The sequence below is a fragment of the Fistularia commersonii genome, chromosome 6, assembly GCF_037954325.1.
Source record: "Fistularia commersonii isolate RoL2024-O1a breed Wild chromosome 6, RoL_Fcom_v1.0, whole genome shotgun sequence".
Lineage (NCBI taxonomy): Eukaryota > Metazoa > Chordata > Actinopteri > Syngnathiformes > Fistulariidae > Fistularia > Fistularia commersonii.
Window position 1 is genome coordinate 21,559,579 of NC_141289.1, and position 12,029 is coordinate 21,571,607.

The following is a 12,029-nucleotide window of genomic DNA, read 5'->3' on the forward strand; positions in this document are numbered from 1 at the left end:
ACGTGTGAACATAGACGCCCACATTTGTAGCTGATGGTTAGGTGGTCCATAAATGAGTTGGATGGGTGAAATCTTATATAGAAGCTGTCTGAGGAGGTTCTCAGTCATCTACGTCATGGTCAGTTTTTGTCAGAATCTTCTTGTCGTTGCAACTGGACTTAAATTTCTTCACTTGATGATGAACGTAATATCGGGAACTCCCCACAGGCCGTCGCAACCGGAGAAGCCTCTCGGATAAGCGGTGAAATGTCTTCAAGTGAAGAAATTTCAGTTGCCAGGACAAGAAATTATGACTCTTCGGATGTTTGGGGGAAGTGTGGGACCCTGCATGAGCTAGGAATGGGAAAACAAATAATGTGGTTGGTATAAGTTAGAAACCAAAGAACTCTCATCCTTCTCTGAACTGTAGATTGGTAGTTCTGCTCAACTGCAATTTGAAACGAGGTACATTTGGACCTAGACTGCAAATGGTTACTTTGGTGTAGCTTATGGATTCCTCAAATCTTTTCACAAAGTAATTACATGGTGATGGTTTTAAACGCATTGTAAAGCAAGGTGACGCAGTGGTAAGCGCTTCTGCCTCACAGCACCAGGGAGCCTTTCTGTGGACGGTTTGCATGATCTCCCCGTGTCTGCGAGCGGTTCCTCTGACTTCTCTCTCCACTCCCTTCAGTTGGTCAACAGGAACGAGTTTGAAATTTGCCCATATATGTGAATGAAAGTGAAAGGTTGTCTGTCTGTACATGTGGCCCTCCAGCGTGAACCCCACCTCCCGTTCAAACACAGCTGCGATAAGCACCATTTAAACACTGGCTTATAATCGCATGATTACATTTGTCTATTCATGTAATGAATGTGGAATCTGGGATTCTCCGAAGTTTAGTTAGTGCTTCTATGTAAGTGTTATCCTTTGATGAGCACAATGCAAATAAAAACATACGTAGTTCATTATTATTATTCTCCTTGTGTATTGTCCCTTGTTCACACACACACCCCAATCCAGAAGAAGTGCAGCAGTCATGGACACGGTGAATAGGAATCAATTTCGAGGTTTATTAGTGATCAGAATTATGTTTGCTTAAACTTTTGAAAATCCACATGAGATTTACTGCACATGAAGTAACACTTGTGTTGAGCCTTACTATGATATATATGTATGCATAGGTACGCCTATGAGAATATATATAACCCGATCCGTCGTGTCCACTACGTTCTCAGAGAAAAAAAGCCTGCAGAGTTTTGTGTCTTGAGATGTACTTGATTTTCTCTATCTCGCCACCATGGTTGCTGGGTCTCTGGAAGTGGATCTCTAGGTTTTCCTGGATGTCCTCCTCACCCTGTCCATCAACATCATTAACGCCGTCCAGAAGGAGGGTTCGCTTTGCAGACCAACCCAGCACCTGAAATACATCGTAGAAATATTTGCATACGTTAGCATATGTACACAGACAAAGCTTTTCTTCTATCTTTTCGATGCTCGTTTTCTCTCCATTTATAGAAAAGCTGCTCCAACTTAAATAGCCTGAAAAGCAGCTTGAAGTATTCTAGTAAACAGTTTGAAGAATTGCTGAGCTGCGGTTTTGGGACAGAACAAATGGTTGCAAAATTTACGAACCGTTGTAAGTACCGATGTGGGATGTTGCCGACGTTACCTCGGCGATGTCTGCTCACGGTCTTTGTTGAGATTCCGATTGAAAAGTAATGTTTCTTCCGGCTACTCTTTTCAAGGGTCGTCACAAGGAATCGGTTCCACCGTCAAACCCGGTGCTCCTCCGTTTCCTCTTCGCTCGCACAACTACCTTCATTTCCTCTTTCACTACATTCATAAATCTCTTGTTTCCTCTATCTCCGGGCCTCCTGCCTGGCTGTCCCAAACTCAGCCTCCTTCTACCAGTACGGCTAGGGCTCGCAAAATGAAAAAATCATGAAAAAGTTCAATATTTTTTGTCACTGAGTTCAGAGAGTGAAACCCATGTACTATAGTGTTCCATTACACACAGGGTAAAATCTTTCAAACCTATATTTCTCTAAATGTTTGGGCTTACAGATAATGAAAACCAACATTTGTTGTCTCTGAAAAATCAAGAAATAAATGATATTTCAAAACCAAACGTCAGCCTTTTGAAAAGTATGCTCATTTCTATGCACTGCATGCTTGGTTGGGCCTCCTTTGCATGAAGGACCGCATCAGTGCAGCGTGGCACGGAGGGATCGGGCTGAGGCACTACTCCGGTGGAATGGAAGCCCACGCCTTCAGCTCATCAGGTGTCTCATCTTCCCGCTGATAATATCCCACCGGTTCTCTCCGGGGTTCAGCTCAGGCCATTGTCCTTTTCCAGGATGTCATTGCAATGTGCGGCTGCCACTTCAGGGCGTCATCTGACAGAGGGAGCTGCTCTTGTTTGTTTACCTGAAACTTGCACAGCCGGTGTTCGTGTACGGGCTCAACGGGCAGATCGACTTCAGACTCCAGACGCACGGGATACTTCCCTCTTTGGACCAGGCTCTCTGCAACTGAACGCACATGCATGATGATCAAAATGTTAGTTACAACTATTTTACACAAAATATACTGTAATACAAAAATGAAACCCTTTAGTTTCGAAAGGATGAAGTAGGTACAGGTGTAAGATAACAAAATCCTTATTTAGCGCAGCATCCCAGCCTCACGGAAGTAAAGGCATGTTCAACTGCCTTTCCAAACGTGGACCGTAGCCTCACCTTCAGGAGCTGCTAACAGCACCTTCAGCAAAGGAGTGCACATGTGAGGTAGAGGTACAAACAGGGGCTTTAAATATGTAGATGTCTGTATATAGATATATATGTATATATATCTATATATATAAATTGTAACCTAGCAGCAGCTGGCTTTGAACCTTTCCCATTCTGGTGGGGAACCATTAATGATGGCCACGTAGATTACACATACAAGTTGCTTTTGTTTTACGTCCTTGTATATTGAAAGTTGCTACAAAGTTTGTATTCATTTCTATTTATCATGTCTACGTGATAAACACCAGTGAAACTATGAAAAATACAAAAGGAGCCTCTATGTACATGTGTCATGAATCATGTATGTCATATAATGCAGCCTTCATGATAGAACGACGTCCTTGGTTTGCAGCTGCAAGGTGGTAACATCGTGATAGGAAGGAAATTCATTAAAATATTTAACCCTGACAAGACTTGGAAAATGACCCTACAGGCTGACTCGTGTATTTATCGGCCATTTTTCCGTCATCGGGACAGTCTGATTAATACAGGTCGGTGGAGCAGAGATAGAGAATGGAAGGATGTGTAGGAGGTTACGGTGATGGAGGATAGAGAAGGAAATGTATTTACAGGCGCCAGACATTTGATGGGAAGATGCAAAGAGTAGCAGCACATAGCAGCAGCACATTTTCATTGGAAGAAGCACTACCAATGTAGCACTGGGAATTTGGAAAAACTTTTGGAAGCTCGAAGACCATTGGAGATAGAAGAGCGCAGAGAAGAGCAGAGTGAGGCGAGCGGCGCTTTGACGGTGCCAAGAGAAGACCAAAAGTACACAAATGTACATCAGAATGGTGCGGGACGGGGATGACGGCGGCCCCACAGGGGGTGAGGGGCCGGCGGTGGGACAGAGGAGTTCAAGGGGGAAGCGAGACTGACGCAGTTGAGTTCTTGGTTTCGTTCAGATTATCTATCTGCATGTGCAACTATATACTGGAGGAAAACATTAAAACTGTTTACTACATTTTATTGTTCCTTGTGTTATTGCATTTCTGCTCGGCATGAACACCTTTATCATCAAATGTGTTTATCTGCAGTTGAGTTACACTTTTTAAAGTGAGTCATTTTAAAATGACATGAATCCAAAGGGGTTGCCCGGGCTGAGAGAGCTGCCGTCGTGCACCGTGCACGGCGAGGACATCGTTTTACCACCACAATGACCCGCCTGGAGTGACTTCAGTGTACGCCTTCTGATCAATTTGATTCCTGGACGCCTGAGTTACAGGTTTCAAATGTCTTTCTCATTTCAAATGTCTCTGCTGCCTTCGCTGTGTGAGCGGGTGAATGATATTCAGCCTGGCGGGCTTTTTGACAGCGCAAGGCGATGCGCTGTATCAGAGACAAGTGGAGGCCGCTTACCGTGTTCAACTGTGTAAATCAGTCCTTCTCAAATAGCGGTGCGATGCCGGGGGGGCGCCTGTGACCCGGGGGAACAAGCTTTTGTTTTTGCCGTACTAGAATAAAGTGTAATTGCAAATCCAAGACAGTAGTTGTCAGTGGCGCTCTCATTGTCAGAGTGTGTGCAGGGAGTGTTAGCTCTATGGTGCAGGTGATATGAAGTGCAGTTAAAAACCCTCAAGAGACAACTCGAAATCTTTTTTAACAGGGATGAAAAGAAAGGCGGAGAGAGACGAAGATAATGAGACAAAAGAAAGTCATCGGAAAGCGAAGACGAGGAAATATGACGACGTGCGTGCAGCGCTCGGCTTCACTGGGACTAAAGTGGGAGACGAGAGAACTTAAAATCTTTTCTGTTACAGACTAAAAACGTTGTTAAAAACAAAGTTATTCTTTGTTGTAAGTTGAACTATACTTCTTTCTTTTTTTTTATTTTAATGAGGATATAATTTTGTGCAGAGGCATACTCGTAACAATTTTATAGACAAATGATAATATTTGTAGTTGTGGCGGAGAGTGGGGGGCCCGAATTGTTTTCTTCTTGCTAGCGGGGGGCATAACAGAAAATAACTGAGAGGCACTGGTATAAATATACATTTTAGTAGTGTTGTCTTTTTTTAATGAGCCAGTAAAACAATACGTATCATATTTATTGCGATTATATGCCGACGCAGCGAACAGAGACTACATTGTAGATGTACTGAGTTAAAGCATACGCTTACCACCTGGGTGGAGAAAGGTGATCTTTCCTGTCCCTGATTTTTGATCGTACTCCACTCTTTCCACTTCGCCACCTCCTCTGCTGGGCCTGCTGAAACTCAGCTCCATTCCAACTTTTACTCTATCTTTAGGAAGGGAAGAGTGAACGCCGGAGACTTTCAGCAGCTTTGTAGACACGTCCAAGTGGATCTACGGTAAAAACAAACACACACCGGCCCACGAAAAGTCACAAAATCATTGCATAAGAACCACTCTGGATAAAGTGACTGTTCGCTGTCCATTCATCTCTAAAACACAACATAACGTATCATTGAAAGAGTATCCTACAACAATACTTTAATGGGATAGGCTGGGAAAGAGGGTTGAGTCGCGCAGATACTCCAGAGATTTGTGAGAATTTATGAAATATCCAGCAGAATAACATTCTGACCGCTACCAATGTATTAGACCGAGGAATTTATTTCTGCATTCGATTGTCCACTTTCTTCAGCGATGGACACACAAACCATGCATGACATCCCCGTATGAAATGGTTGTACCTCAAACTTCACAGTGGGGTCCAGGGTGATTCTTTGGGGTTTCACATCCAATCTGCTTTCCCCGCAGATAACGACGCATCTACTCATCTTCAGGATTTCAGAAGCCACTGTAAGACAGAAAACAAAACACGGCGTGTGATCTGTGAGTGTCTGGCAACATTATGTCCAGCAGTTTTTGTGTTTCTGAAAAACTTGAAAGAAAGCGTTGTGTCACGCATGTTGGGGTTTACGTTGATGCTTGTTTCTGTGTGTTTTTGGGGTGCTTGAAATTCTGTTTTTTTTTTACCTGGAAGTGAGCGGGAACACTTCATTGTATTGAGGCTTGTGTGGCGTGTCAGTGGCCAACAACAGCGATTGCTTACTAAATGGACATTTTACCATCAACCGGGTGTTTGCGCTGACTAAAACGCCAAAAGATATTCAGCATTCAGAGTTCCATCAAGCATTACATTTATCTTCAGACCTCGGTCGCAGCGGCATTTTGTCATGAAAATCTTTGGCCCTCGTCGATTAGGCGTAAGCATAACCTCAGGCCGATGTCAGTCTGACAAAGAAACATGAGGAATTGTGTTTACCTTTCTCGTCTTCAAAAGTAACAATGGCACGTCCTCCTTGGAGAAGCGCAGTGGATCTCTGGCTGATTGAAAAAACTCCTCTGATTGTATCATCGTTGCCGTCATCGTCCTTTCCACTGGTCAGCTTCACTTCTGTGGCAGGCGCCGGCACGTGGATCTAGACACGAAGAAGATTGCAACACATGACAGCATACCATGTTTGTTGTTTCAAACATTTTCACGCCGAATCGAAATTATTACTCAATGAAACTTTCAGGCGGAAAAAAAAGCGGCGCTTTGGATTTTACAGCAAATGTGGAAATTCGAGGAAGTACTATTTTGTTCAAATTCATCGACGCATTATCAGGAAAACATGTTAAATATGAAGCAAAGCCCAAGCATTTTCCAGAGTCAGTGTATTCTATTGTATTTGTTACATCAGTGTTTTGAATCTATGGAGCAACTTTAATATCTTGTCATTATCTATTTGCCTATTATTCATTATTCATTATTTCTGCATTACTTTACAGTAACTGGACACCAGGTCATGCGCGCCCCACCAAGGGTCATGGCCTCACGTGCGCGCACACAGGACGCACGGCAGCTGTCCATTGCCGGCAATTAATGAGGGCTTATAGGCCATTGGCTCGGACATACAAGTTGCTGGGTCGTCGCCGCGCTCATGTTTGTCTGTGGGTTGCACGAAGTTGCTTTGGGGGCTGTTACTCCCTCACTTCCATGTCTGTCTGCTGTTCTGAGACTGTACGGGGGGGTTGACGCCGACGCCGACGCCGACACCTCCCTTTCTACTGTGCCCCGTATCCTCGCCTTTCGCAGTGCGCCCAGGAAGACCTCCCAGCGATTTGCTGGCTGGCTGGAACTTCTGAACCCCAGTGTCCTCATAACCTGTTTTCAAGAAACTGTTCCTCTACTGCTGGGCTTCAAGTAAACTCTGTCGGTGGAGAGTCGTGTGTTGCACCTGGGTTCGTACACACACCTATGACTGAGCCGTTATTATAACAGTGACCTTTTCTCCGGGATCAGGAACTTATAAGCTTGAATGGAAGAGTGAACCTCGCATCACTAGGACTTTGTGGCCAGACATTTTTTTGACATAAATTAGCTGCATTAAAAGTTTGCAACGTCATTTTGACTCACCACTTTCATATGAAAAGACAAGAGCTGTCTGTCCTCAAACTTAACTGGTTGAAAATTTGCCAGTTCCTTAACTTATTTGATGAGACTTGAATTACATTAGTTTAAATTGTCAACGCCACAGTTGCTAGCTTATCCAGCTATGCTCAATTCCACAATGGAATTTCAAAACAGGAGATGCTGCAGAAACAATTCAACGATGTGCAGCAGCCCAATAGCCAAAAAATCTCCCACGATGCACAACAGAACCGCCATTCAGAAAAACCGAACGTTCGACTAACTTCCGAGAGGTAGAGCAGATAGACGGGACATCCTTCTGCTCATCAGAAGTCCAGCAAACGGCATTTGTTCATCGCACAAGCTGCTTTTCTATCCATCTTAAATCTGCAGGTCGTGTGCACACTTTAACAGAAGGTTCATCTCATATTAAATATTTGTCAGTATTTGTTCCCGATGTGATTGGCAGACTAGCTTGTATCGAGCCCTCTGTTCAACAATCAGTTAATCGTCAGAATGAGTGGGTCGGGGGGACGTTAACCGAAACTAAATTCATATGGTTCCCAGGCTTCGGGTTCTTACATACTACGTGCCTATTTTGATGTCACACTGAGCAAGAAGCCAAAACATGTGCACTTTATTTGTGGAATAGAAGCCTGATTTAATTTACCTACCTTGAACTTCCGCTTCACTTTCATTAACTCATCGTTCTCAGCATTCAGTTTAACTTGAAGTGTCCTCAGTTTGTCCTGCAAAACCTCTTTGTATTTGTCAACTTTTTGGATTTCCACCTAGAAATGTGTAAAAGAAGACGTGAGCAGGTTATGTTTTATTGTTGGAAAAGCAGCATAAGCGTGGTGACATTCACTTTACCTGAACAGCATTCATGCTGTTGCTGAATTGCTTCTGACACTCCTCCTCCTGAGCCAATTTGACTTGCATCTCCTCCTTAGCTTTCAGCTTCATGTCGTGTTCTTCCAAACTTTCCAACAGAAGCCTGTCTCGCACGTCCTCAGCCTTCTTCAGTTTATCCTTGGTAAGAAAGGCTTCACTTTATTATGTAATTCCTAAAGAAACTTTGCCTCAGAGAAAGGACCAGTGTCTGTTTCAAGAGTCTTAATGAAGACCGGATTCTTCTTCCCTTGGTCACGAGCCTTATTTTTCTGAGTCAGCCCAATGGCTAATATGGCAGAGCAAGACAAAGACTTTCGCATAACGGATACCCTCTTGTCATCCTTTGGATACTTGAGGCCCAAAATGAACAAATGAAAAGTAAAGGTAGCCCTCAGACCAGTGCCTCTCAAACGGTGGTAGCGACGCTTGTGTGACGCCGCTGTTCACTCTTTAAGCTGGTCATTCCTTCACCCTCAGTACCAGTATATTGTATCTGCGCGCATTTTATACCATATAGTTTATTGTGCACTTCACTGTTTAATGTGCACTTTATATAATATTGTTCATTTCACGCCCCCATGGGAGAGTGACAAGCATCTTTTGATTCTTCTGTACGTCTTGTTCATGTGGCGATATTGACAATAAAGTTGAATTTGTAAAAAAGTACATCCAAGGTATTCGCGCCTCTTTCATCACAAATTGTCTTGATTTTTGCATTGAATTGCTTTAACAATTTTTTAAAATAAAAAATCAGAAATAAAATGTTATTTTTTGAATTATACTCTCTGATTTGTTTTATAACCTGACGAGAAATAGACACATCCAGGCCACAAACTGTTGGTTCTCCTTCCCTCTGGCAGAAACAGCTTCGACCCGCCGGTTCAGACTGACGGATCGGACAAAAACAGCTTCACTTTCTGCCACAATCAGTCTTATTTGTGTCCTGAACCCGAAGTGCTATAAAAATATTGTGTTTTTTTTTGTTTTTTTTTTGTTACCTGAGGTGCAATACTCTGCCTTTTAGTGAACATGGCTGTATTTCTTTCCCCCTTATTTTCATTGTGCGTGGACGTGTCCTGCGAGCATCCACGGAATGCGAGCACCGAGTTTCTCGCGAAAAACGAAACTTCACAGCCAGAAAAAACAGGTTGTTAGTCTGAAAGGCAGCGGGAGTCGGAGAGAGCGGCGTGGATAGTTCATTGTAAAATAGTGCATTTTACAGCAAGCCAGATCGAGACCTCCGTCTGGTACCTTGAAACATATATGATCGAAAGGTTAAAAGTAGTGGTTAGTCTTTACCTCCCAGGCCTCCAGCTCTTTCTCGAACTCGGTGATTTCGCTCCTGCGCTCCTACGAGAGATCACAACGCTGAGTTTGTGACGGAAAAGACAAAACTCTTTTCATTTAGGGTTTTCTTACATTGGCAGTCATCGGCTTGTTGTGAACGGCGTCCATGGCGTCGCGAACAAACGGGAGTTTCTTTTCAAAATCTTCGCCATGAAACATAAAGTCATTTAAATGACAAACGAGCCACGTATTCTAAATAGAATAAAAAAAAGATCCATACCCGAGTTTGCGAGATGTTTTTTTCCGTCTCCCTTGAAAAGACATGAAAACACATTCAGGATTCCATCGGCGGTTCACTGCGTGATCAACTGCGTGAAACAAAAGTGAAAGCATCTTGTTCCGCAGGCTGGGCTCCTCCTGCAGGGCCACCGGAGAAGCGACCTGTGCTCTGCATTCAGAATCACGCTGTCTTCATCCAAAATGTTTCCACTCATAACCTGATAACCTTTACTGCCGTAAATCGCAATTTGATTGTCACTACTTCCCGTGCAAGCCTTTGAGCCTTTGGGTTTGTGAACTGAATGAGAGAAGGGGAGCAGAGCTCTCCTGCGGTGGCTTCTAATGGACGGCAGGCAGAGCAGGAGGCCTTTGGCCTTTGCTGCCTGTCTGCCTCTTGAAGACCTCGCCAGTGTTGCAGCCGGGAGAACATGGCCGTGGTGCTGAACAAGAACACCCCGTGATGTTTCCGTTAAAACGGTTCAAATTTGTTTGCGGGAACGCAACAGGTGATGACAAAAGCACACCAACTCTGCCTTTTTCCACTGACACCCCCTGCACACGATCAATCACGCACCCCGTGACTCGGTCCAAGGTGCAGCCCGGCACCCCGAGTTGCTCAATTCCGAGGGTGTGTAAAAGAATTCCTGACTAGGAAGTGACCCGACCATTGAGGCGACGGTATAAATGCCCCTTCGGCCCGCGGTCCGAAACTCCTCAGCTGCACATCCGGTTCAGCAGTCTTTCTGCATTTAAAAGCGAGTGACACCCATAAACACTGAGTGTTGTTGTGCCCCAGCACTTTCGCTGAAGTAATGGAAGTCAACTGAATGAACCATTATTTTATGAAATGACTCAAAATATGCAACTGAGCTATGTGAAGTGCCCTTTCAGTGCTCTTTCAATGAGTTGAAAAATGTAAAGGTTTACATGCTTGTAGTGAATCTAAAATCCTGGCCAACAGTTTTGTTTGAGAATTGTTATGAATGGAAGTTAAAAATCCGTCGATAAGGGTCTAATGATAAGATTTTAGATGAACCAAATATCCAAGTAGACCAGAAAATTAACTGCAATGCAGTGTAATTATTTGCTGTGATGTTAAAGAAATGTATTGTGGCAAGCTTGGGTTACAGCAGGCAAACACAGTCCAGCGATGAAAACTTCCAAATAAAGCATGGAATAAGTCACACCTCAAGCAGGGGGAAGAATGTCTGATTGATTGTGGAATTCAGAGGGTCCAAATCCCCTGCTGTCCCTGTTTCCATCCATGGGGTTGATGTGAAGAAGAAAGAAGAAGAAGGCACTTTATTGTCATATCCAGCTACACATACAGCACAATGTTAGCAACATTGGACCACTGTATTTTACCCGCCACAGATGAACCGTGAGCAGTAGGCAGCCACTGAACAGCACCAGGGGAGCAGTTAGGGGTTCGGTGTCTTGTACAATATGTCGATAGGCTAAGAGGGTCGCCACAATCATGCCAGGAATGTTCGGCTCAAGAGTCTGCCCTAAGTCTGCCCTGAGTCTGCTGAGTCTGTGGTGAGTCTGTGGTGAGTCTGCCCTGAGTCTGCCCTGAGTCTGCCCTGAGTCTGCCCTGAGTCTTTGCCACAGCGAGTCAACCTTCTCCATCTCACCCTATTCTCTGTATCCTCCTCTCTCACACCAACTATCTTCATATCTTCTCTCACTATGTCTATAAATCTTCTCTTTGGTCTTCCTCCAGACCTCTTGCCTGGCAGCTCCAATTCCAGCATCCGTCTACCAATATATTCTCTATCCCTCCTCTGTCCATGACCCAACCATCTCCGTCTTGCTTCTCTGACCTTCTCTCCAAAACATCTAACATGTGCTGTTCCTCTGATGGACTCATTCCTGATCCTCTCCATCCTGGTCACTCCCAAAGAGAACCTCAACATCTTCATCTCTGTAACCTCCAGTTCTGCCTGCTGTCTTTTGGTCATTGTGACAGTTTCTAGTCCATACATCATCGCTGGTCTCACCACTGTCTTGTACACCTTTCCTTTTATTTTGGCTGATGTTCTTCTATCTCTTGGTACCCCTGACACTTTTCTCCACCCATTCCAACCTGCTTGGACCCGTCTCTTCACCTCTTTTCCATATTCTCCTACGCTCTGGACTGTTGACCCCAAGTACCTGAGATCCTCCAGCTTCTCCACTCCCTGTAGCCTCACCGTTCCTCCCGAGTTCCCCTCATTCACACACATATATTCTGTCTTGCTGCCACTAACTTTCATTCCTCTCCTTTCCAGAGCATACCTCCAACTCTCTAGATTTTCCCCTACCTGTTTTCTGCTCCTGACAAACTGAAAATGGACTCAGCATTCGGAAGGATGACTGAGGGGTGCAATAAACCAGTGCAATAAAATGAAGCAATAAATGGTCCAGGAACAAGAGTCCCCAAATCATTCCTTCT

The 12,029-nt window shown here is 44.2% G+C and overlaps 1 protein-coding gene across 1 annotated transcript; it reads right to left on the reverse strand.

Annotated features, from left to right (window-relative positions):
- Positions 1-1,033: 1,033 nt before the first annotated feature.
- nmi (N-myc (and STAT) interactor) lies at positions 1,034-9,710 on the reverse strand. The gene is made up of 10 exons (XM_086147536.1): positions 9,597-9,710; positions 9,449-9,519; positions 9,329-9,379; positions 8,009-8,167; positions 7,810-7,926; positions 6,005-6,161; positions 5,430-5,536; positions 4,893-5,079; positions 2,411-2,514; positions 1,034-1,400 (listed from the first exon to the last, which is right to left on the reverse strand). Exons 2-10 carry the CDS (start codon positions 9,482-9,484, stop codon positions 1,215-1,217), a joined length of 1,104 nt encoding a protein of 367 aa, XP_086003662.1. The 5' UTR covers positions 9,485-9,519; positions 9,597-9,710; the 3' UTR covers positions 1,034-1,214.
- Between the last annotated feature and the right edge of the window lie 2,319 nt (positions 9,711-12,029).

Coding starts and splice junctions, on each gene's coding strand:
- nmi (XM_086147536.1), bottom strand. CDS start 9,484: ATGGACGCCGTTCACAACAAGCCGATGACTGCCAAT. Junction 9,380..9,448: donor ACAAGCCGATGACTGCCAAT/GTAAGAAAACCC, acceptor GATCTCTCGTAG/GAGCGCAGGAGCGAAATCAC. Junction 8,168..9,328: donor AAGAGCTGGAGGCCTGGGAG/GTAAAGACTAAC, acceptor TTTCTTACCAAG/GATAAACTGAAGAAGGCTGA.